The sequence below is a fragment of the Cibotium barometz genome, chromosome 16 (assembly GCF_041138505.1).
Source record: "Cibotium barometz isolate CiBa-2024 chromosome 16, ASM4113850v1, whole genome shotgun sequence".
NCBI classification, from domain to species: Eukaryota; Viridiplantae; Streptophyta; class Polypodiopsida; order Cyatheales; family Cibotiaceae; genus Cibotium; species Cibotium barometz.
Window position 1 is genome coordinate 6,809,129 of NC_141061.1, and position 26,808 is coordinate 6,835,936.

The window sequence follows — 26,808 nt, forward strand, 5'->3', positions numbered from 1 at the left end:
TGTCTCTACCCTGGTGTCACTTTCAGTGGCCCACGCTTCACCATGCTTCGCACAGCACTTGCAAGAGTGACACGGGATATGGAGCCTTGAGCGGCATTGCTTCATGGCACATTTCCAGGAGCCTAAGACGAAGGGTTTGCTTTTTGACACCCTTGTCACACCAACCTTGATGTATGGAGTAGCCTTCTGGGGGCAAATTTATCCGATGAGGATTGCAACGAGTTGAGAGGCCTTGGTCATGATGTTCTCCCGTATGATCCGCATCAAACCATTTGTCCCACACGAGATTATTCAGGTAGAGATTGTCTTCTCGGCCTCAACCCACTACACATGGATCACACCTTCAGAGCTCGCATCAAAGATGCACTTCTACAAAGATCACTTCCTCAGGCTCACTGAGGATGGATTCATTTAGTAGCTGGACGTTCACATGTCTCATGGCATGCGGATTGCGATTGGCTTGATACGGGTTTCATCCCACCACCTTAGAGTGGAGACAAGGAAAGTTTAGAGCGTTTTCAGGGAGCTCATACATAGACCCACAGAGGAGAGGATCTGCCGGTTATGCCACACAGAGGTTGAGACAGAGGAGCATCACATATGTCGTTGCCTTGTATACTATGATATCCATGGGAGGTTTCACACTGTGTTCCATGAGGGGTTTGGCCCACTTTCCAGGATCATTGACTTCTTGGACTAGTGCTGCCTAGGGCTCTTCTTGCTTGAGCTTCGTTGACACAGGGACACTTTCTTGAGACAGCTTTGGCCCTAGTAGCCACCCCGACCCTTCCCTCGCCAGCCAACCACCCCGTACACAAGAGGACACCCATATAGTGGATCCTGTGGACCCACCTCCAGCTGTTGTGGACCCACCTTGATTGAGAGTGAAAGAGTGCACAGAGCGGAAGCAAAGGAGCACTAGAGTGTGCTGAATAGAGAGTGCAAGAGAGAGAGAGATATGGAGCAACTATGCTGAATATATTGAAGCAAAATAGTCCCAAGCAAGAGACACAAGTAGTCTCATAAGTGAGGGAGAAAAATATGTACAAGACTGAATGAAAAGTGAGAGGCCAGCCCCACCTATTTATAGGTGAGGAGGGCTGGCCGACTGGAGCTCAATAAGCTGGCCGACTGGAGCAGATGAGCTGGCCGACTGGTAAAATACCAAAAGGGCTGGGAAAAATCCCAGAAAAGTATGGAAAAAAAGAGGTGGCCAGCCCACAATCAAGGGCCATACAAAAGGGACCAAAAGGACACCAGAAATGGGTAGAAATTGGGGATGAATGTGCTAATAGAGAGGAGTTAACTCGGACCGGGCGGCCGGATTCCAGTGGTGCTTGACGTTCGGGCCGATGCCCCCGACCCCCATACGTCGGCCATGAGCCCCTCATTAGCGCTCCAGATCCAGGGCATGCTCCATTGCCATTGAGCTACCTTCCATGTGAGGTAGCTGAGGGAGACCCCTCAGTTATACTAATTAGCCTCAGGCTTGATATTTTGGAGGGTGGTATACCATCTATTGGGAGCTGATTCTCCTCTCATGTTTCATCTTCCTGGTCTTCCATGATGAGATTTCCATGGACAATTTTGTATCACTCGAGTGAGATAGTTTTGATTTGTTCTATTTTATTTTCCGTTCCATGATGAGACCATGGACATTATTGTATTCCTTTGGTCTCATAGGCCCATTGGGTCTTTTAGTAGATGCTTAATATATCTTCCTTCCTTTCTTTCCATTGCCATCAAGCTACCTTTCCACGTAATGTTGCAAAGGGAGACCTCTTGGCCATACTCGTTAGCCCCATGCTTGATATTTTGGAAAGTGGTATACCATCTATTGGGGGCTGATGCTCCTCTCATGGTCCATGTTCCTGGTATTCCATGATGAGATTCCATGGACAGTTTTGTATCACCCCAGTGAGATAGTTATGTTTTGTTTCTATTTTATTTTCTTTTCCATGATGAGATATGCCATGGACATTATTGTATCACTTTCATAGGCCCACTAGGTCTTTAGTAGACGGTTAATATATCTTTCTTTCTTTCTCCCATCATCATCCATCCCCCCCTCCCCCCCCTCTCTGTGTGTGCATGTGTTGGCGGTAGTATATATCTATACTCCTGTTAATTTGATGTATCAAATCACTAGCTAGGTTTGTGCTCTTTATTTTTATACATTCCTGGGTCACAGTTTTTGTGCTAGGGAATGAAAACCATCCCTGCTTTTCATCATTTATAAACCTAATGCCAGTTGTATGCGTTGATAAACTCTTTTGCGGTTTACTATTCAACAGAGATGCTGGCAGAGGAGCTGATAAATATGTTTCTGTCTGAGATCAGAATAAAGGTAACATATACTTACATAGCTACCCCTGTAAACTCTTCCTGAAAGAAGGATTAGAAAATGTTTTTCTAATTAGCAAAAGTGGCCCGATTAAACTTTGTAATGCCTCTTAAAAATAAATGGGGAACAGTTCCTTTTTCTCGAATTAAAAAGAGCTTCCTTGACTTCAGATTTTTTCTTCCTATGATTTCACCTAATAGATTTACTTTTTAAACACAAAAGCTGGCAAAAATATTGGAAAGTGTTGCTAGCCAGTTAGAAAAGGCCACATTAATTAGAATGCCACATCGCATTAAGCTTGGATTTTGGAATATCTTCAGCCAACTATTTGCACTGTAAACTTGCGCATTCATCAAATTAATTGTCCATACAGCTGTGTGCCTATCTATGGAATGCAATGCTCGTATGACATGGCATTAGGTTCTGTTTCATTTTTTGCTATTTTTAAAAGGTTTTCACTGAGATTTTTCACAGCTATGGTTTTTGTTGTGTTATGTAGTGGGTCATTGTCTCAGAGCTTCACTCTGTACTGTATTCAAAAGTAGAGGATGATCATCTCAAGAAGCAAATTTCAGAAGAGATGATACAAAATATTTTACTGGAAACAAATTCAAAGGTGCCTGGGATAACTTTTGGAGAACAGGAACATGATGTTGGGACACTCCAACAAGGATCTGGGATTCAAGCAAAACGAGAAGTATTAGAGGTAGAGTGTCTAATGTTACTTGGTTATTGATACACCTTCTTTTACATTTCTTTTGCTAAAGCTAGGTAGTTGTCATTTGGGAATGTTTGTCTTAGCTCAGTTTTCAATAAAACAAACTTCACCGAGGAGTGGGGTGAGGTAGCTTGCCTTTGGGTCCTAGCACTGATGTACAATGTATGATTCTTCTTTCCCTTCCTCTCTTTTTTCTTCCAGTTAATCGCACTGTTTGAATGACTGAAGCACTCATTATTTGATTGCTGCAAATTACTCCTGCACTCAAGTCCTCACAAGGCATCAAAAACAGGAATTCGCCTTTTTTAGCCCAAGGAAAAGCCACGTTAGGGGGGGCTCCCTTTCCAGCTGACTTCTCTCAGAGGGAAGTTAGATGAGGGAAAAGCCACATTAGGGGCTTGGACTGCCAAACAAGTCCAGAGGTCCTTGAGTGAAGGGGTCCAGGCTCCAAGTGTGTAAGAAGGCCGCATGGTGTTGCTGCATTCGTTTTGAGTTGCTGGCGAGGCGCTCACACAGTGGCCCTAGAGGGTGTGGATAATGTCCGACCAAAAGGAGCGGATAGTCTCTGTAGGTGGGGTGATGGAATCCTCTATAGTCTCATTGCATTTGGTGTGCCAAATGGGCGAGGCTGATGCGTTTCCATCTTTGACTGACAGGGTCAGTGAATCACTTGGACCGAGGAGGCAGGAATGGTCGACATTCAAAGGAGTGTGAGTTGCATGGCAAGAACTGTGCCACCCTTTTTGCAAAGAAGGGCTGCTCCCACCTCTGTGGCCAAGCAATCAATCCTTAGGTGATTGTAGCAAAGGATGTAAGGCTGGAGGATAGATGAAGAATCCTCCACTAGACCTGCTCTCCCTTTGGGCAATCCCAAAGGCAGTGATGTTGCGATTCTAAGTGTTACATGCATCACCCATGTGAGTGCCATGTGGACATGCTTTGTTCTTGCAACCGCCTGCTAGGCAAACCACGTGGCAGGGTAGTATGGCTTGTTTGGGCTGTCTTTTGTATCCATGATGATGAGGATGGTGATCCTCCATGATCAGGATGACAATGATGATCTATACATATCTACATTTACCTAGGGATTAGGGTTAGGTTTTTTTGTTATGTTGTCTTTTTTCTTTTTTTTTTTCCGTGATGAGATTCCATGGACACATTGTACACCTTTTTGTCTCATAGACCTGTTGGGACTTTTGCAAGACATTAACATATATTTTCTTCTTCTTCTTCTTCTTCTTCTTCTTCTTCTTTCTCTCTCTCATTTAGGTGTCTCGATCAACCTCAATAAGAAGTCATCAGTGCGTTAAGGGACAGGGGTATGCAGGCAAAGGGGACAACATTGGAACAAGATGCAGATTTTCAACGCCAGACATGGAGCAGATTCATAGGTTTGACAAGGAGTTCAGTTAAGTTGCCGGAAGAAGTATGACAAGTTGGAGTCCCAACGCAATCAAAGGATGATGAAACTTATCCAAAGGCAAAAGACAGTGAAAGTTGGATTCCTGTCATCAAGCTCAGCAAGAGGGGATGTCACGGGCACGTAGTGTGACATGGCTAACCTCACATGTAATCCTTCATTAGGTAACAATCCACTGCATCATGTTAGCATTTAATGTCAGTTGGTTAGCATGCACAAGCATTTAATGCTTATAATACTCGGACGTGGGCATAAATAGTAGGCCAACGGCATCTTCAGTAGACCGACTAGCAGTACATGAGCCCTATAAATAGAAGGGTCATAATTCATTCATATCATCTCTCTCCCTTTTGGAGATTGGTCTTAGATAGTCTTATTTTGGAAGGCCATTGGCCAAGCATATATGTAACCTTTTCATGTACATAATACATATACTAGAAAACCAGTCTTTCTATCTATCTCTCTTTCATGCGTTTTGCATTAAGGTTCCTACAGAGTGCTCAAGGGCTGTGATTAAGGCACACAGGATTCCGCTATGTCACATATAGTAAGTCATTATACAAGCATGTGTGGCATCTTAGGACTGTCTTGAAGATATTGAGATTGGAGAAGCTTTATGCAAAGGAATCCAAGTGCGACTTTTTTAAATCAGAGCTCCTTTATTTGGGTCATATCATCACTCAGGATGGTATGCATGTTGAGCCGGACAAGGTGAGACAGGTTCTTGAGTGGCCAATGCTGCGGACTATACAACATGTGAAATCCTTTTTGGGTTTTTGTAACATGTGGAAGCTTAGAGACAAGATTATACTTTGATAATGAATATTCAGCACCTTGGTTCTTGATGATTGCACAATGTAATAAAGATAAGAGAGAGAGAGAGAGAGAGAGAGAGAGAGAGAGAGAGAGAGAGAGAGAGATATTAAGCGTCTACTAAAGATCCAATGGTCGTATGAGACTAAAGTGATACAATAATGTCCATGGCATATCTTATTATGGAATGGAAAATAAAACAGAATGAAAACATAAATATAGCTATCTCACTGGGGTGATACAAAACTGTCCATGGAAACTCGTCATGGAATACTGAGAACATAAAAACATGGGAGCAACCTCAGCTCTGAGTAGATGGTATACCACTCTCCAAAATGTCAAGCATGAGGTTGACGAGTATGGCCGAGAGGTCTCCCTCAGCTATGTCACGTGGAAAGGTAGCACGATGGCGGTGGAGCATGTCCTGGATCTGGAGCTGATGAGGTGATCGTGGCCGCCCGGGGGGGGGGGTCGAGGGCGTCGGGCACGTTGGAGTGCAGAGGCTCGGTTCGAGGTAACTCCTCTCGGGCGAGGTAGGTCCGGAGCAGCTCGTGGAGGGTCCACAAGATCCACTGTGTCGGTGTCCTCCACCTCCTGGGTCCGGAAGAAACTGGTGATGGTTGGCTGTCGAGGGAGGGGGCGGGGTGGCTGGGGAAGAAGGTGTCCCTATGTCTGCGGAGCTCAAGCAGGAAGAGAGAGAGAGAGAGAGAGAGAGAGAGAGAGAGTTATATTAATTATCTTCAAAAGATCCATAGGGCCTATGAGAGAGTTATATTAATCATCTTCAAAAGATCCATAGGGCATATGAGACCAAAAGATTACATGATGGTCCATGTTATATCTTGCCATGGAACAAAAGAAAGAGAAAATGAAAAATGAAACTGAAAATATAACTGACTAATGAAAAATGAGAAACAATTGCCTAGAAACTGCCATTAAAATACATCATCATAAGAGCTAGTGTGATCATCCCCCCGCGGTGGGTAGAGGGCCATCTAGGATATCTAGCATGGGTGATACAAGTATTTCAGATATCCATGGCATATCCATTGGGTCAGAAGGGGCTGAGCGGTGTTGATGGAGCATATCTTGTATTTGCAGCTGACGGTAGATGGTGGGCGTTTGGGTGGAGGCAAGTGGGTCCTCGACACATCTATGACTATAGAGGGTCTATCCACTGCCTGTGGAGGGGCACTCTTGTATCTTTGGACATACAGTATCGGCTTGGGCGAGGATGACTCCCCTTGGCGGTGTGGGATTTGTATTAGGAAGGGATCGTGCTGGCGGCTGTGTGGTGAGATCTAGCCTCTCATCATCCTTGGCATGTCTCTGGAAGAAACTGGTAATGGGCTGTTGTCGAGGTCCAAGGGGTGCTTTTGGGTGAGGCTCTCTGAGAAGGGACTCTCTGTGTCTAGGAAGCTCAAGTAGAAAGAGCCCCAAGCATCGCTGGTCAGAGTAATCAATGATCTGAGTCAGTGGATCGAATCCCTCTTTGAAGAGGCAATGGAATCTCCCTCGTATCTCATAATTAATTGGACAAAAAAAGCCTCGAAGGACTGAATACAAACTCGCCTCCATGTACGAATCGAGGACCAAAGAACAAAAGGGGAGGAGGGATACACTCTCCTCCGGCCGGCCGCTCTATGAGGAGAAGGCTATCTTATACAGGGGGTGGGGGAGGGAATAACCACACCGGTGGTTTGTAGTGCCAAGTGGGCTCACCACCTCTATCTATGAGAAAAGGGCTAGGTCGCCAGAGCCTCAAGAAGGCTTCCCGATGCTTCCGCATCAAGTCATAACCACCTTGAAGCTTCTCCCATTGGTTGCAGAGGGTATGGATGATGTCGTCCCAGATGCTCTTGATGGGACTTCGCAGGTGGAGTGTGGGTGCCTTTGATGACTTCGCTACATCGAGCTCTCCAAATGTGCCATGCGGCAACGCTGCTACAAATCTCCCATCTCTGGCACGAACCAGGAGGCCAATGACTAGTAGATGGGGCTGGGGTTGGCATTGTCGATATGCGATGGCCTAAGCAATAGTGCCCCATGTAATAGTACGAGAAGAGGCCCCGCCCATAGTGAAGACGCAGAGAACCCGCTACCAAACCAGTTGAATCTTCGAGCAATCACAAAGACAATGTCACTCAGACTCCTAGGGGTGGCCACGTCCCGGACATACTGCTGGTCTACTGCCAATGGCCAACCACATGCCAACCACCAAACTCCTATGTGCCAGCAACCACAAAAGGAGGGTGATCTTCCGAGGTTGAAAACTGTCCCAAAGCCTCTTCCAAAAATCTGAGAGAAAACGCGGTGAGGGGCCTTGAGATTGCCAGTGTCCTGCTGCTGTTGCTGTCGGAGTGCCCTTAACCTCGGGCATATGGATCCTATGGCCAAGCTCTGGTGTATGCAAGAAACGGGGTACCCAGAGACTGTTAGAAGTCATCTCCTGTCTATATTTATACACCAGGGCCTCTGTTGTGGGTGTGCCCGCCCTGTATAAGGTGTTTTATCGTTTTTCCACACTCCCCGTATTTTTCCCTATTTTTTCCCATTTTTTCTAGTGGTGGGGAGGGTTGCCAGAGGATGGCAGGAGCACTCCAGAGTTGGCCGACTGTCCCAATAGCAGTCCTGCTCTGCTGGCCGACTGCATACAGATGAGTCGTGGGCAATCTGCTGCTGTTGGCCGATTGGACACAGATAAGTCGTGGACATTCTTCTGCTGGCCGACTGCATTTATGCAGTCGTGGACACTTTTTATGCTGGCCGACTGCTCTCCCAGGGGCATATAAATAGGCCCCTTGCCCCCACCACTCATTCATTCAGTTTTCTCGGGATCTTGTGTATAGAGAAGAGTTTACACACCTATCTCTCTGTGTTTCTTGTGCTGTTTATTTTCTGCAGTCTACTTGCTCTTGTCTACCCAAGTTTGGTTATCATTTCCGCTGCATATTCTGACATGGTATCAGAGCCCTAGGCTCGAGATAGATCTTGGGAGTTTTTCTGAGCAAGAGGGGGAGTGTTAGGCTGCTGATTGGTGGACTGTTTTGGGCTGTACGGGAAGAGAAGGTGCAAGAGGAAGGCGGGCTAAGGTGCTGGACAGCCACTTGCAGGTTTTCAGATTTTTTTTTCCCACCCACCCACCCTTTCAGGTTACTCTCCGCGATGGCGGATTTACTAGAGATGGCTGAGAAGCACGTGAAGATTCTGACTCTCCCCACGTTCCCAGTGGATCGTCAGCTGGACGGGTCCAATTACGGCATCTAGAAGGTCATGATGGAGTCGGTGCTGGAGTCATATGACCTTGCTGATTTTATCATCATCGGGGTTCCACGGCCGGAAGCTGAGGACGGGGAGTTACTATCGACGAGGAAGGACCGAGAGGCACAGGCACACATGTGGGATCGTGTCAACGCCAGGGTGCGGTCGTTTATTTTCCTCAATTGCACACCACAAGTGATCAATCATGTGAAGCACACGACGCTGGCGAGAGGCATATGGGAGCACTTGGCTTCTTTGTATAACAGGGTATCACCCATGAAACGGATCTCCTTGGAAGTGCAGATGCGGGTTATGAACCCTGCAAAGTCCTCGACGATGCGGGAACACATTAACAAGCTGCAGGCCCTTCAGCAGGAAGTCCTACAAGCTGGGAAAGAGAGATCATCTGAAGACATGGCCATCACTTTGCTGTCCCACTTGCATGGTCAGTATTCTGCTTTCTATTCCTCATTGATTATGAGTGGCAGGCTTAGCACCATAACCTGGGAGGAGCTTGTGCCAATGGTCTTGGACCAGGAGGAACGTTTCACGAACCCTCCTCACAGCGGAGGTTCGGAGGCCTTAACTGGCCAACGGTCGAAAGGCCGGAATAACAACAAGGGCAAAGGGAAGGCTTCACCGGAGAAGTCTTCTGAGAAGAAGCCTGATTCAGAACGAGAGAAGCTGAAGGCCGAAAGATCTTGTAATGATTGTGGCGAGAAAGGCCACTACTGGAGGAAGTGCCCTAAGCGGACAAGGAAGAGTGCTGATTCCTCAGCCTCAGCTACAAAGACTCCGGCATTTGTGCAGTTAGAGATGGTGGACTCCGATGCTTCATCATCTTCGAGCGAGGAGGCAGTTGGCTTCACCGCGAAGGATATCCGGGAATGGATTCTCGACAGTGGTGCTTCCAGGCACATGACTCCATCCCGTGACTTCTTTCTGGATCTGAAACGGCAGTCAGGTCGCATCTTTATTGGCGATAAATCTAGTATTCCGATACATAGTGAGGGCCGAATGGAGATTATTCCCGATGGCAAGGGGGGCAAGCATGCTTCCCGTGTTCTTTATGTCCCTGCTCTGGGTTTTCATCTTCTGTCAGTGCATGAGGTATGCAAGACTGGCTTTCGGGTGGAATTTGAGGAGCATTCAGTTGCTCTAAGGGACCGTGAGACTGGCCAGGTTGTTTGGGAAGGCAGTGTGGAGAATGGTATCTACAAGCTCTCTGCACTCTCCCCTTTGACAGGTTCTCAGGTCGGAGATTTGTGGCACTTTCGTTTTGGCCACTTAAATGTGGATGCTTTGAGGCGCGCCTTCTGGGACCAGATGGTGGTTGGCTTGCCAGATGTTGGTAGTAGGCAAGGGCGTTACAGCTCTTGCATACGTGGTAAGCAGCTGAAACCGGCCTGTACTACTGACTGGGCGGTAGATCTTCTTCAATACACACGGCTTTCACCAGTTTATGTCGTCACTTAATACCTTAGCTTAAACACAGAGCAAAAACAACAAAATCCTGTGAACTAGAATGTCCCCAGGAGCTGACACCGACACCAGATAGGCCCCAAAGCTTGGCGCCCCTTTCGGTATTTATTTATTCTTTAGAAAAAGAGATTTTTTACAAGGTATTGAGTTTGCTGAATTTTCTGCACATTCCTGAAAATTTCGCCAGCATAACTGTCCCAAAACTGACCCAAAATATGTCAGAATCATTCCAAACCACTTCTGACCTCTTCAGTACGTCGAAACCCTCTCAACAGAGCATAAAAACCAGTAATTCAGCTTGCTGTAATTTCTGCACAGCACTGAAATTTACTCTGTTTTGCACACATATGGCCCTCTGTTCACTCTGGAATCCATCTGGCTTGACCTTATTGCGATTCGGTACCTTCTCGGGCTCCGAAACAGCCCAAAAACAGTCATAAACAGCAACAATAAATTGCTGAATTTGACACCTGCTTTGTGGGGTTATGACCCCCACAGGTACCTGCTATGGTACGGTGGTTAACCGCGCCTGTTCCTATCAAAGGAGGCTCTTGCCTCAGCCAGGAAGCATGAATTCCTCACAGCTGTACATACACATAAGAAAGCCTCTTGCAGGCATAATCATTCTGAGAGAGTAGAGGAGTGGTTTACAGCCACGTATGGCTCACTGCATCTAGGCAAAGGGAGTAGGCAGCTCTCAATAGCCCTTAACCTGCTTCAATCCACCTGCAAACTCACCAAATGAGCTCCCACAGAGAGAAAACGAGTGCTCAGCCTCCCACGAGTGGAAAGTTTTTGTAAAATGTGACAAATGGCACATTAATAAGCAATTTCCTGCTTTGGATTTCCAGCCTAAAAATATCCTGGCCAGCTCATCAGCTCACTGCAGGTCTTTGGGGACTATTGTTCCCCATTTAATTGCCCTCCTTTTGACGCGAACACATTTCAATTCCGACATAGGCCAAAAATAGCAGGTTCCCCTAAAATTTAGGAGATGTCAGAATCGCGTCCCTCTGATCTTCTGGATGCTCTTCTATCTCTAGAGCACTGACAAATTCCAAGTGCACTGCCCTCTTAGCAGAGATATTTATCTGTCTTCTTCTTCTTTCGACCCACCCTTCTCTTAGCCTTAATCTAATGTCAATATTCAGTGCCTGTAAACCTTAGGCCATCCAAACTTAGACTCTCTCACTGAACTTTAATGCTGTCCACTCCGACTGAGCAATGCAGACATTTTGGATTCCAAAAGGGGTTTCTAAACAGGAAACCAATCCGATAAAGAAAGCAAAAACAAAGTTAGTCATTGCCACAGGCTCGTGACATACCCCCCTCTTGAAATTGCAAATGTCCTCATTTGCATGCGTCGTATACATGTTTCCAGTTAACGAGATGAACCAACATCAAGTTAAGACATGTATACTACAAGCATGGTCATTGCTCTGTCGATGAACCCAACACTAACAGTGACATTCAGTCACACTGCAATATAGTTCACGTAGAGTCTAAATTCAGAAATACATGTTGACAAAACCAAAACCATAGTACTGAAACATATGCCAAAATTGGTGACTACATGTATCTATTAACTGAATAATCCACAAGACAAAAGATAGACTAGCTGTACATGATCGATGGAGCAATTGTATTATAACAATCTATACAGCTCCTCAATCAATGGGTCAAGGTAGGCTGCAGACTAAATGCCTCAAGGTAAAGTCCCAATACATTAGGTGACTCAGCGAGTTCACCCTCTTCCATCCACTTAGCATCCAAAGGTGGATAGTTTCTGAACTTCACCAAATAGCGTCTAGCAGCCTTGCCTTTTACTTTCCGTTCCTTATGTGCCAAGATCTGTTCTGGAACAAGAATTTCATCATTTCTTCAACTTCAGGTTGATCTTGAGGTGGCATATCCACTGGCACATCACCCACAAAGGGTCTAAGAAGACTCACATGGAACGCATTGTGAATCTTCCACTGCTCAGGCAATTTCAGCCGATAGCATACATCGCTGATCTTCTCTGTTACTTGAAAAGGCCCATAATACCGCATACTCAGCTTAGTAAACAGGCTTTCCTTGCCCTTACGTTTCTTAAGCCGTGCCTTTTCAAAGCGTAACAAGACCCAATCATGCTCTTTAAACATGAGCTCTCGGCGATGCATATCTGCTGCTCTTTTCTGCTTAGCCTGAGTCTTCTCAAGGGCATGCTTAATCTTCTTGTATGTCTCATCCATATTCTGCACAAACTGATCTGCCTCAAAAATTTTATCTTTTGTATGCAAAATGGGGGGCACTTTCTTGCCACCTTCTACAATCTCAAAAGGTGCTTTGCCAGTTGAAGAGTGCACTGTATTATTATATGCATACTCAACCAATGGCAAATACTGCTCCCACTTTGCTTTCTGCTCTGATACATAACACTTTAGCAGATCAAGGACAGTAGAATTTGCCTCTTCAGACTGCCCATCAGTTTGTGGATGAAACGAAGAAGAAAATTTCAACGTGCTGCCCATGTTCTCAAATATGCCTCTCCAGAAAAGACTAGTCATTCGTGGATCACGGTCACTAATCACAGACTGTGGCATCCCATGGTACTTGAAAATGTTGCACATAAACAATCGTGCCATCTGCTCTGGCTTAATCTTCTTTCGAACAGGAATGAAATGAGCCTGCTTACTGAACCTACATATAATGGTCCATATTCCATCATTCCCTGTCTGTGTCCTAGGAAGATCAAACACAAAGTCCATTGCTATGCTTTCCCATGGCTTCTCTGGAATAGGCAATGGCTGTAACAGCCCTGGTGCTTTTTGCCTGTCAAACTTGACCTTCTGGCAAATCACACACTGCCGTACATAATCTTCAACATCTCTTCTCAAAGTAGGCCAGTAAAAGAAAGTCTCAACCGCCTTAACTGTAGCATCTATACCACGATGTCCAGCATACGGAGGAGAATGACTCTCTGTCATCACTTTCACTCTCAGTGGCCTAGTGACACACAGTCTCCCATGCATCAACATATAACCCTCTTTGAGAAGATAGTGGTCATGAGGTTGTCCATTCACAATGTGATCATAGACTCGGGCAAAATCCTCATCAACAGCATACTGCTCCTTCATGTCATCTAACTCATGATGATAAGGAATAGACACTGCTGAAATCTGTGGCTTCCTTGATAAAGCATCTGCCACAACATTCTTCTTGCCTTCCACATGCACAATCTGAAAGTGGAACATAGACAAAAAGTTTGCCCATCTCATATGCTTCTCCGACAATTTTGTCTGAGTCAGAAAATAGCGTAAAGTCTGATGATCTGTCTGAACAACAAAATCAGCACCTAAAAGGTAGTGTTTCCAACTTTCTAGAGCATGAACTACAGCCAGCAGTTCTTTCTCATAGACCTGCATAGTCTTCTCTGGCCCTTGTAATATTCTGCTTTCATATGCCACTACCCTTCCTTCTTGCATTAAGACAGCACCAACACTGCTGCCACATGCATCACACTGGACAACAAATGACTTCCTGAGGTCTGGCAATATAATCACTGGACTAGAAGTCATCTTTTCTTTCAGTAGCTCAAAAGCTGAAATCTCTTTCTGTGTCCATCTGAAAGAGACGTCTTTCTTTTGCAGAGCATGCAACGGTGAAGCAATCTCAGCAAAATTTCTGATAAATCTCCTGTAGTAAGAGCATAAACCAAGAAAACTTCTGACATCATGCACAGTCTTCAAGGCTGGCCATGTCTTGATTGCCTCAACCTTAGCAGGATCCATTCTGACCCCATCCTTAGACACAATGTGCCCCAAGAACTGAATCTGTTCCAAGAAGAACTTACTCTTCTTGCCATTCACAAGCAGTCTATGACTACGTAATTCATTGAACACCTCTGACAAGTGGTCTCTATGCTCCTCTTCCGACTTTGAAAAGACAATCATGTCATCAAAGAAGGTGCCAACAAACTGTCTAAACGGTCGGAATATCCGATCCATCATCCGATTAAATGTGGCAGGAGCATTCGTCAGACCAAATGGCATCACAAGGAATTCATACAGGCCAAAGGTCGTCCTGAACGCAGTCTTATGCACATCTTCAGTTCTAATCCTGATCTGATGGTAGCCACTTTTCAGATCTATCCTGCTAAACATAGACGCGCCTTCCAAGCGGTCTAAGATGTCATCAATCCTTGGAATAGGGAACCTGTTCTTTATGGTGGCCTTATTCAAAGCGCGGTAATCTATACACATGCGCCATGAGCCATCCTTCTTCTGCACTAAGAGCACAGGAGAGCAAAAGGGAGATGAACTTGGCTGTATCAACCCTTTTTCCAGCAGCTCATTCACCTGGCTCATAATCTCTTTCTGCTGCGCTGCACTAACCCTGTACGGAGGTCGATTCGGTGGACTACTGCCTGGAATCAGATCTATACCATGATCCTCTGACCTCTCTGGTGGTAACTCAGACGGTAATGAGTCAGAAAAGACATCACTAAATTGTGACAAAAATTCAGATCTGTCTTTCTCAAGTACTGACAAATTTGACTCACTTACTTCATTCAAATCACGTGCAAATATCAAATACGCAGAAAGATGATTCTTTATTACCGAGGTAATAGCAGAAGCTGAAATTATAGGTACAGACTCTCCTTTGAGCTTAACATCTAGCACATGAGTCTTCCCTCTACTTTCCAAGGTCACAGTCTTCTTGAAGGAATCCAAGATGCCATGCACTCTGTACAACCACGGCATACCAAGCAATACATCGCATCCCTCAAGCGGCATGATATAAAAGTCTTCTGCATCCACATAGGACTGTATATGCAGACGTAACTTTCCAAGGATGGGTGTCACAGACTCTGAATGGCCAGGACATGCCAAACCTGCCTCAGCTGTGTATCCCATCTCATCAGCTCTGATGCCCAACTGTGCAGCCAACTGTGGGGAAATGAAGTTTGCCTTTGCCCCAGGGTCAAAGAAAATGAGAACATGCTGATCTCTGACCTTTCCCCAGGCTCTACACAACTCACTGGCATCTGTCTGAGGTCTATCCCCTAGCATATCTGGCACTAAACCTGCCGAAGGGGTGACCTTCTTTCCTTTCTTGTCTTCTTTCTCTTCTGAGTCAGCTGGCCTTTTCTTGTCAGGACAAAACCTTGATATGTGACCAGCTTTCTCACAGATAAAGCATTTACCCTCAGTCCTTAAAGCCTGTGTTTCCTCTTCAGTTCTCTGCTTAAACTGAGGCTTGTTGCTCTTCGACTGACGCCAAAAAGCCTTGTCTAATTTCTTCTTTGCTGATCCAGCTTTACCTGTCTTCTGAGGGCCCTGCTCATCAACCTTTTCAACCTGTTTGGCTGCTGAAATTCTGGCTGATTTGCCCTCTTTGCTGCTGCCCCCAAAACCACTAGAACCTCTCTTCTTTCCTGGGAGGAAGAGAACTCCTCTCTAGCTTCTTCACGTCGGTCAGCCATCAGTGCTCTGTGCTTCTACCCAGCAGGCCCAGGCTCACTTCAATAAAACAAAGTGATGTTTATCCCGGCAATGGAACCATGAAACCGGCCTGTACTACTGACTGGGCGGTAGATCTTCTTCAATACACACGGCTTTCACCAGTTTATGTCGTCACTTAATACCTTAGCTTAAACACAGAGCAAAAACAACAAAATCCTGTGAACTAGAATGTCCCCAGGAGCTGACACCGACACCAGATAGGCCCCAAAGCTTGGCGCCCCTTTCGGTATTTATTTATTCTTTAGAAAAAGAGATTTTTTACAAGGTATTGAGTTTGCTGAATTTTCTGCACATTCCTGAAAATTTCGCCAGCATAACTGTCCCAAAACTGACCCAAAATATGTCAGAATCATTCCAAACCACTTCTGACCTCTTCAGTACGTCGAAACCCTCTCAACAGAGCATAAAAACCAGTAATTCAGCTTGCTGTAATTTCTGCACAGCACTGAAATTTACTCTGTTTTGCACACATATGGCCCTCTGTTCACTCTGGAATCCATCTGGCTTGACCTTATTGCGATTCGGTACCTTCTCGGGCTCCGAAACAGCCCAAAAACAGTCATAAACAGCAACAATAAATTGCTGAATTTGACACCTGCTTTGTGGGGTTATGACCCCCACAGGTACCTGCTATGGTACGGTGGTTAACCGCGCCTGTTCCTATCAAAGGAGGCTCTTGCCTCAGCCAGGAAGCATGAATTCCTCACAGCTGTACATACACATAAGAAAGCCTCTTGCAGGCATAATCATTCTGAGAGAGTAGAGGAGTGGTTTACAGCCACGTATGGCTCACTGCATCTAGGCAAAGGGAGTAGGCAGCTCTCAATAGCCCTTAACCTGCTTCAATCCACCTGCAAACTCACCAAATGAGCTCCCACAGAGAGAAAACGAGTGCTCAGCCTCCCACGAGTGGAAAGTTTTTGTAAAATGTGACAAATGGCACATTAATAAGCAATTTCCTGCTTTGGATTTCCAGCCTAAAAATATCCTGGCCAGCTCATCAGCTCACTGCAGGTCTTTGGGGACTATTGTTCCCCATTTAATTGCCCTCCTTTTGACGCGAACACATTTCAATTCCGACATAGGCCAAAAATAGCAGGTTCCCCTAAAATTTAGGAGATGTCAGAATCGCGTCCCTCTGATCTTCTGGATGCTCTTCTATCTCTAGAGCACTGACAAATTCCAAGTGCACTGCCCTCTTAGCAGAGATATTTATCTGTCTTCTTCTTCTTTCGACCCACCCTTCTCTTAGCCTTAATCTAATGTCAATATTCAGTGCCTGTAAACCTTAGGCCATCCAAACTTAGACTCTCTCACTGAACTTTAATGCTGTCCACTCCGACTGAGCAATGCAGACATTTTGGATTCCAAAAGGGGTTTCTAAACAGGAAACCAATCCGATAAAGAAAGCAAAAACAAAGTTAGTCATTGCCACAGGCTCGTGACAGCAGCACAGGGAATCCTTTCCGAAGCAGGCTTCCAGGCGGGCTTCGAAACCATTGGAGTTGATTCACACTGACTTGTGTGGACCTCAGCAGATACCATCTTTGGGAGGATCTCTCTACTTTATGCTGCTTGTTGATGATTGTACCAGATTCACGTGGGTCTACTTTCTTTCCCAGAAGGACCAAGCTTTTGCTCGGTTCAAGGATTGGCACGTGATGGTGGAGAAAGAGTTTGGATTTCAGGTCAAGACTCTCAGGGCTGACAAAGGAGGTGAATTCTCCTCGATTGTATTTCTCAGATTTTGTGCAGATCATGGCATCAAAAGGGAATTGGCCAATACCGGATCACCTTCGTAGAATGTAGTTGTTGAACGCAAGAACATGACTGTGGTGGAGATGGCGAGGACCATGCTGGAGCATCGTGATCTTCCTCGTCCACTTTGGGGTGAGGCTGTGGCAACGGCTGTCCATACCATTAACCGATCTCCGACGACTTCAGTACCCCATATGACTCCATTTGAGGCACATTTTGGCAGGAAACCCGATGTCTCGCACTTCCGTGTCTTTGGGAGTGACGCGTATGTACATATTCCGAAGAAGCAGAGGGGGAAGCTTGAACTCGAAGAAGCAGAGGGGGAAGCTTGACTCCAAGTCCCGCAAGCTGGTATTTGTGGGGTATAACTCTCTTTCCAAGGGATACATGTTGTATGATCCAGCCGGGATGTGGTCTTTGACGAGCATGTTCCAGGATCCACTGTCGAGGAGCCGCCACTTCTTGGAGATCCAGAGGAGTCTAATGATGATTCCCAGTCTATCATTCCAGTTGATCCACCTCAGTCATCACAGGAGGTTGAGCCCGCAGCTGGAGTAGAGCCCTCGCCGCGACCACAGGAGGCTCCACGATCTGTTCGAGTACCTAGGTGGTTGTTAGACACCCTTCGGGAGTCAGGTGTCACGGAGCTACCCTCCGAGTGGACCACAGAGGATGGCCCTCGAAGATCACATCGAGTCCGAGATAAAAGCAACACAGCGGAGCTTCTTCAGGTGAACTATGCGTTGATGTCTCGTATCATGCGGGATAAAGAGCCCACTTCCGTAAAGGAAGCCCTTTCACAGGATACTTGGAGGAAAGCCATGCAGGTGGAACTTGATGCCATCGAGAAGAACCACACTTGGGAGTTGGTACCGAGGCCGTCGAAGCGGTCTGTCATTGGTGTCAAATGGGTCTTTAAGACCAAATACGCGTCTGATGGGTCGGTGGACAAACACAAAGCCAGGCTTGTGGCTAAAGGTTATGCTCAGCGGCCAGGCATCGACTGCGAGGATACCTTTGCACCGACAGCGCGGATGTCCACGATTCGGACCGTTCTTGCCCTTGCTTCTTCTCAGAGGTGGCCTGTGTATCAAATGGATGTAAAATCTGCGTTTCTTAATGGTGACCTGCAGGAGGAGGTGTACGTTGAGCAGCCTCCAGGCTTTATTGTTCCAGGATCGGAAGGGATGGTTTACAGGTTACGTAAGGCCTTGTATGGTCTTAAGCAGGCTCCCAGGGCTTGGAATCAGAAGATTGATTCCTTCTTTATTCGGACTGGATTTCAGAGATCGGTTGCAGATCCGAACCTGTATCTCTTTCGGGAACGCGGCATGGTCACGCTTATCATCCTTTATGTGGATGATCTCATTCTCACCGGCGGTCATGTGGAGCACATTGGAGTGACGAAGGCTGCCTTGGCAAAGGAGTTTGAGATGACCGACTTAGGCTTACTCCACTTCTTTTTGGGATTGGAGATCTGGCAGACCCAGAGGGGGTTTTTCGTCTCTCAGCAGCGGTATGTTCATGAGTTGCTTGAGGCCTTTGGGATGGAGAACTGCAAGCCTATTACCTCGCCGATGGACCCGAACACAAAGTTAACCGTTACAGATCCTTGTGAGCCAGTTGATGCCTCGCAGTACCGGAAGTTGGTTGGTTCATTGATCTGGTTGCTGAACACCAGATTGGACTTGAGCTTCTCCGTGGGGCTGTTGAGCTCTTTTATGTAGACGCCATTGAAGTCTCATTGGGACGCAGGATTGCGGATCTTGCGGTATCTGCAGAGTACGAAGGATCTGGGACTCTTTTACACAGGAGGGAATGGAGTCAAGCTCCAAGGTTGGAGTGACTCAGATTGGGGAGGAGATCCAGACACGAGGAGATCTACTTCAGGATATAGTTTTACCCTCTGCTCAGGAGCAGTTTCTTGGAGCAGCAAGAGGCAGCCAACTATTGCCCTTTCTTCGACAGAGGCAGAGTATCGGGCTGCTTGTGGTGCTGCTTGTGAGGTTGTATGGCTGCGGAGGCTGCTAAGGCGAGATTGGGTTTCCACAGAGGGAGCCCACAGTCATCCAGTGCGATAACCAGAGTTGTATAGCTATTGCTCGGAACCCGGTTTTCCATGCCCGGACCAAGCATATAGAGATTCAGTATCACTTTGTACGTGAGAAGATCTTGGCTGGTGACATCTTGCTACTTTATTGTTCGACGGAGGACAATGCGGCGGACCTCTTCACGAAGTCTCTACCTCAGGCTACGCTCAGGCGGCACTCCAGCTCCCTTGGGTTGGTTTCACAGCCAGGAGCTGAGAGGGGGTGTTAGAAGTCATCTCGTGTCTATATTTATACACCAGGGCCTCTGTTGTGGGTGTGCCCGCCCTATATAAGGTGTTTTATCATTTTTCCACACTCCTTGTATTTTTCCCTATTTTTTTCCATTTTTTCTAGTGGTGGGGAGGGTTGCCAGAGGATGGCAGGAGCACTCCAGAGCTGGCCGACTGTCCCAACAGCAGTCCTACTGCTGCTGGCCGACTGCATACAGATGAGTCGTGGGCAATCTGCTGCTGGCCGACTGGACACAGATCAGTCGTGGACATTCTTCTGCTGGGCGACTGCATTTATGCAGTCGTGGGCACTTTTTATGCTGGCCGACTGCTCTCCCAGGGGCATATAAATAGGCCCCTTGCCCCCACCACTCATTCATTCAGTTTTCTCGGGATCTTGTGTATAGAGAAGAGTTTACACACCTATCTCTCTGTGTTTCTTGTGCTGTTTATTTTCTGCAGTCTACTTGCTCTTGTCTACCCAAGTTTGGTTATCATTTCCGCTGCATATTCTGACAGAGACTCCTCCCTATCTGCAAAATCACACCAAGTCCACTTCCCTGGTTCCCAATGGAGGCACGTGATGGGCCTGCTCTCCCAGATCCATAAACACCAGAGTCTCTCCCTGGCCACCTTGGTTGGGGAGGTGGGTTGATGTGCATGAAATCTGATCACCCTTACCCTCTGTAAGGTGCATCTACTCAAGTCATCCAAGGGGGGCTCTAATCTCTCTAATGCGCCATGAGGTCCAATTGAAAAAGTGAGCAAGGTAGAGCTCTCATTTGGCCATGAACTGCTAGGAGAATATCATGCCTGGTAAACACTTCCAGCCACTACGGGGGAATAGGGTCAGGGATAGGGGTCAGCCACTTCGGAGGAATAGCAGAGTCGATGTCGAGGTTGAGTCTCTCTGCCCCGGATCCCAGTTAGGCCTCTCTCCTGAGTCTCTGGTGGAAGCTGTCTGAATGCAAGCCAATCTCCAAGTGACCTAGCAGGTCCCGTGCTCAACGCTTCCCAGGATACATGAGGTTGGGTCCCTAGCATGTGGCCACTAGGTAAATGGATTCTGGGGTTCCAAATTAGAGTTTGTCGAAGACGCTCCTTGGAGGCTACCGGAACTACCTGTTGGAGGGCTGGCCTGAGGTGATGCCATGCTCGTACTAGAATGGTTGCAAATTTGCCTCAAAAGTTGGGCTAAAGCCGCAAGCCCGCATCTTTGTGAAGATCCATCTAGTGCTTTGCGGCCAAGGGCCCCCTAGGCTCGATGTACAGGTTGAAATCTTGGGCAAGAGGAAATCCTTCCATGGCTTGTTGCCTGGGAGAAGTCCTCTAACAATCAACTTGCCTAGCAGGGCATGGCTCTGAATGGCGGGGTCGATGATGCCTAGGCCCCCTCTATGGCACGGTTGTACGATCACTCCCCGAGCCACCTTGGCTCGGGCAGGCCTCCCATCGCTTCCCGCCTACAGAAAATTGGGGATCAACCGTTGAACTTGACCAATGAAGGCCTGGAAGAAGGCCCAGCAGGAAGTAATATACCACGTGGTAGCAAGAAGAACTTGGTTCGCTACCACCACTCGGCCGGCTAAGGAAAGCCTCGCTGAACTCCAGTACAGAAGCTTCTTCCGAATGCTCAGAAGAAGAGGGGCTAGCTGCTGCTCTGGGGAGATATCGATGCCCACTTGGCATCCAAGATAACGGACTGGAGTGCCCCTCGGGATCCACTGGAAATCCTCTACTGGATGCTCGGGGGCGGATGGAGAGCCAACCCAAAAACCACACGACTTGTGCCAGGTGATCTGTTGCGCTCCTGATGCGCGACATAAGTTCTCTATGGCCTCTGCAATCTCTGAAGATTCCCCACATCTCTGGATAAGTATGTTACTGTGTCATTTGCAAACTCTGAGTCTAGCAGTTCCTCCTGAGTATGGATGGGGAGATGCAATCCCAGGAGCCTAGTCTCCTGAGCTGAGAGAAAACTTCTCATGGCCTCGACGACGAATAGAAAGAGGTATGGTGCTAGAGGACAACCCTGCCAGACCGAGCGAGAGGGGAAATCTTTCGCCTCTAGCTCCCTGAATGAGAACCTGACTATGAGAGGTCGAATAAAGTCCAGAAACACCACGGATCCACTCCACTGGAAAACCCATGCGGTACATGGTGCCCTCCAGAAAGCTCTAGTCAACTCTATCATAGGCTTTCTCAAAGTCTAGAAGGAGCACAATAAGATCCTGCTGCCGCATCCTAGCCGAAGCTGTTGCCTCCCAAAAAGTGAAGATGTTGTCTAGAATGCTCCGATCTTGAACAAAACCTATCTGAGTGGCATGGATCAAGCAAGGGAGTAAAGGTTGCAGTCTTCGGCTGATGGCCTTGGCCAAAATCTTGTAGGCGGTCCCAAGGAGGGTGATGGGTCTTCACTGCTGAATCTCCAATCTGTCACCACCCTCCTTAGAAATCAAGTGAATCAAACCCTTTGAAAGCCTCTCTGGCATGGTGCCTGTGGTCATAATTTCGTTGAACGCTGCCTTCCATGAGATCCCAGTGATAGAAAAAAAAATTTCAGCAAGCTTTAGGACTATTTTGTTGAAAAACAACCATCCGGGGGTGCAAGATGGTGTAGAGAAGTGAAAATCATGTTCCCCAAGCTGGATATGGCTATGGTGGGCTTATAAATGAAGAGAAATGGTGAAAAATCAGAGTTTTCAGCTCCAAAAACCTGCTTGAAGCTCAAACTCGCCCAAGAGATGACTCTCTCATGCTCAAATAAGCAAGAAAATGCTACAATGCCATGTGTAGAGTTGAATTGACAAGTGGGAGGACACTTGTCTCACTTTTATCCTCTTATCATCTGCCACATGTCCCAAATCTAGAGGCCAAAAATTCCACAATCTTCAGCTCTAAAATATCCCAGATGACAGCTAATTTTGCTTTCGCAATCCTCGATCTCTGTTGAATTTCGGAGGTAATGACGCGAACGAAAATTCCATTGGAGATTTCCAAAAATAGCAACTTCCCCGAAAATTTAGGAGATGATATCACTCTTTGTGTTCCACCACATGAGAAATACATGTAAACACCATGTAGAAACCCGGTTCATTGCTCGATCTCTCCCAAATCCTCAAAGAGTTTGTCATACATACTTTCCACTTGACACTTGAGCTCCAAAGCCCATTTCTGTGTCTAAGAAACCGTTTCGAGTGCTTGGACCATGCTATGAACACTTGGTGCTCTATACTAGATAATCCCCCATTCCCAAAGCTTGCACGTTCTTGATCTTTTGGGCATCCAAAGCCCATCCACACACATGAATTCTGGAGATGCCCAAAATGGTGACACATAGTCATAAGTAATTATAGGGCTAAAAGCTTATAAAGCACTAGGGCTAATTATAAAGCCCAATGGTCTATATAACTGAAACCTAGGCTCATAAGTTATTACGATCGTGTGGTTTGACATAGTTGAGCATGGCCCATTGGGGATGTTCACGTTGATGACACGTGTAGGGTGTGGCCTGGTGGTATGGGACGCGAGGTCTTACTCCAAGGGAGCTTCTCCAAGGATACAGCTATGGCCTTGAGCTCGGGGGATAGTCCGAAGGACAATATGGCTGGGAGGTGAGCCTTAAGCCTCCTACGCGGTTTCTTGTCAGATAGTTCTAGGGTTGGGTCAAGGGGGACCTTACACTCCGCCCTGATGTTCCAAGTTGAGGAGGGAGTGGCAACTGCATTGAGCCTTAGATGCATGTTTCCATGAGTACTGAGGTCATGTATAGGCTAGTTGTACACTGTTGAGCTTGTTGGAAACGTGGGATGCTGGAGAAATATGCATGTTTGGGCAAAAGCAGGTTCAAGTCCAAACTTACAGGCTTTGAGAAGCCCGAAAGGAGTTGGCGAGGGGCTGCAGGTGAATGCCTCTTAGATAGGGGTAAATTAAAGTTTTAAAAATCTTCATAAAAGGCCCAGGACTGCTGGTTGTGGGCCAACCAGAAGTTGCAGGGGGGATTTTAAGCCTATAAATAAACTTGTCTATCCGTTCCATTTGGACAACCTTGTCCATACCCGTGGCTACTGGGAGCTACTTCTGGGCAGCTGTAGGTCTGCAGGAGTGGTAGGAAGCTTTTTTGCACATTTGAAGCCTGTACCTTTCCTGGCTGAAGGTGGGGACTGGATTGCAATACAATCCCCCAATTTTCCTCCCACCCCTGCATATGTTACCTTCCTTCAAGAGGAGCCAGCCATGGAGGGAGTACCCCCCCTCCCCTTTCTTCCTCCCCAATTTGTTGCTTCATTAGAGGACCTTTATATGTATTCCCAGATGTATTTCTGTTTACGAATTGCATAAATCTGTAGTAGGGCACATTAGTTGACTGTTGGACACATTTGATGGGGTCACGGGTGCCCTGTTTATTTACACATTTGTCGTTCAACTGCTTCCTTGGCATTAACTCTGTGATGACCTCTGAATAATGTAAACCATAGAATATTTAGTTCCTCCCCATGTTTGGATTGTGATCGTTGGGCCAATGCTACACATTACACATAATTTGAGGAATAATGATACATGTCTGTTACATTTTTGTGTGCAGGTTTACTTGACTGCTTGGCTTGCTGAAGTGAACATCAAAAAGAGCAGGTAAAAAGAACAAAAGCTGGCCTTTGAACTTGAATACTTTTCTGATAGGCATTTTTGGACGCACAGATGCAGCATGGTTATGGGCTCTTTTCATGCTAGCAGTAGACATGTATTTTGTTTTTTTAAACCATGTTAACAAGAGTGTAATTGTCAAATGATCTGTTGCAGGAAAGATGAGATTTTGAAGACGGTGAGTGAGGAAATACAATTCACTCTTTCAGTTTAGAGTCGACTTTAAGTCTGGAATTAACAGGCAAGCCAGCGGATACCTGCCAAGGAAAGCTGCTGATTTTAGGGACCTTTAGATCACATGGGTGGGCTATGGACCCATGAGTAGCCACTCCCTGTACATCATCAATCAAAATCCCCAAACAGCAAGGATTGACGGGGTACACGTGTAAGGGGCCTTAGAAAGCTAGGGAAAGGTGGGTGTTCTTTATCATCATGTACAACCTAAAGCTTTCACGAGGTTTTGATGTTTCTACAAAGATAGGACTTTGCAAGATTGCTGTAATTAGGAAGTCCAGAGGGCCTAACCAATGTTTCAGGTGGCCAGTGTGCAGTAGAATGGCTTGAGGAGATGCCCACATGGAATTATTTGAATGATTAAGGCGAAAGGCTCAATGGGGTTTTGAGTCTTAATGTAAAGAATGGGAAGGGGGAGAATGATCTAGCACATACAGAAGCCACAATTTGTGGGAATGCCCAATTTGGGGCTTTTGAATGAAAGAGTCGTGCAAGAGAGCATTTTTTTAATGGCTGGGTGGAAAAAGAGAAGCAGCCCTCTATGGTGCTTTAGGGTTTACACTTTGATTAAGTTGGCCTGCTGTTAATTGCAGGGGAAAATCGATGATGGGAGCACAAAAGCATGTTTTCAAAGATCACAAAATCTTGTAGAAGTAAGATTTATTTACCCACCTTGAAGCCTTAATCAAGTTGCCAATGTCTGGATCATGCCCTATAACGTGCAAATTATTGTGTAGGCAACACACAACTGCGTTCTAGGCACGAGTAGAAGCACCAACTATATCGGTTTTTGTGAACCCGAGTAACCTATCACTACCAGCATGCCAAATTTCCTCATTTCATTTGCTTTTTGGGGTGCAATAATGGTTTTCGAAGGTAAAAGGAAACCAAACTTACTATCTGCACCTGCTAATCAAATTTGGGAAGATGTAGGCAACAAGATAGAGAAGATTTACTAAGGGTGAAACCGGAGTATTCAAAGTGAGGGTCGTGGATTTTTTTTGTGAAATGGTTTATGTAGGTTTGTTGAGCTAGAATGACGACAGCTCGTGCCTTGTGGACTCACATCTCATGGCTCATGTATAGCCTTCTGAGCTTCAAAATCGTTTAAAATAAGGGTTTTTCCCTTTCAAGTATGTAAATAGAATGTATGATCTCCTAATCAATGCTGTGCAATATTGAGTGATCCCAATAGCTTGAAATGGATGGAAAAATGAAGCTAAGCCAAGTTCTACGCTAGTCCTCTGCGGTGCTAAATATGTTCAAGTCAAGTACCTTAGCATATGTTGGAAAATAAGTGTCGTTGGGTACTTCACCATAGAGTCAAAAATGTAACTTCCTTTTTGGGTATGCTACCCCATCTATTGCATCTTTAGTCGTCGATTGTCATGCACCACAATGCTTCCATCACTATAGGAATGCAGGAAGAGCTCTCTTTTTCTAGATGGAGGCAAGTAAAGAAGAAGAGCCTTCACAATGGTTCTCTCTTGCAAGAGGTGGGTGAACAAAAATCTCATGAGAGGGAGGAGAAGCTTACACTCAAACCTATTCAAGCAAGCAAACCATCAAGCATGCCAACACAATACAAGTAATCAAAAGAGTAAGGAAGAGAGAGAGCTCGTAAAGTATTCTATTGTAAGGGAATGAAGTGTTTTGCTTAATGCCAAAATTGACTTATATACAAATGAATAGCTTTCACACTAGGTAGAAAAAAAAAATTCATGAGCCACTAGTTCTAGACTAAGCAAGTATGTACACAAAGTTGGTGACTTCCTTATTTGGCATTAGCATGTACACTAAAGTTGGTGACTTTTCTATTTGCCATTAAGCTTAGGATAAGGCCGTTGTATAAATTCTAGCACCACCTTGAAAAAGATGATCTTCTGTGAAATGTGAGTAAGATGGCAACGTGTCTTAGGTGAGTGAAGAAAAATATACATCATAAGCAGATACATATTACCAAAAAAGACCAAACATTCTTGAAAGGTGCTTTTGATTTCCTAAACCACCATTGCATGATGGTACTAAATTTCGAGTCACACCCTTTTATAACGTGTAGATGGTGGATGGCTAGCTATCACCTATGTGAAATGACCTACCAATCACACCCTTTTATAACCTGCAAGTGGTGGATGGTCAGCAACAATCAACCATATGAAATGACCTTCTACTAGCCTTGACCCCAATTAGTTGTGAGTTTTGTGCTTGAGCTTATTCACAACATTATTTCTTATCTATATTGGTAAGGTTTGTTTTGTTATTGTGAGTATGATAGATAAGTTGGTGTGTAAACATCCATGTGTTCTT

The 26,808-nt window shown here is 46.0% G+C and overlaps 1 protein-coding gene across 2 annotated transcripts in view; it reads left to right on the forward strand.

Moving 5' to 3' along the window:
- LOC147630312 (uncharacterized) overlaps positions 1–25,667 on the forward strand; it is a 44,980-nt gene extending 19,313 nt beyond the window's left edge. The window contains exons 5-10 of one of the 2 annotated variants that reach the window (XM_086810152.1): positions 2,295–2,347; positions 2,844–3,050; positions 24,209–24,255; positions 24,424–24,445; positions 25,095–25,154; positions 25,523–25,667. In XM_086810152.1, the coding sequence (XP_086666278.1) occupies positions 2,295–2,347; positions 2,844–3,050; positions 24,209–24,255; positions 24,424–24,445; positions 25,095–25,154; positions 25,523–25,531 (398 nt within the window). In that variant the 3' untranslated portion in view covers positions 25,532–25,667. Of the gene's footprint in view, positions 1–2,294; positions 2,348–2,843; positions 3,051–24,208; positions 24,256–24,423; positions 24,446–25,094 lie in introns of both variants that reach the window. The other variant, XM_086810151.1, reaches the window with a different exon arrangement.
- Positions 25,668–26,808: the final 1,141 nt, after the last annotated feature.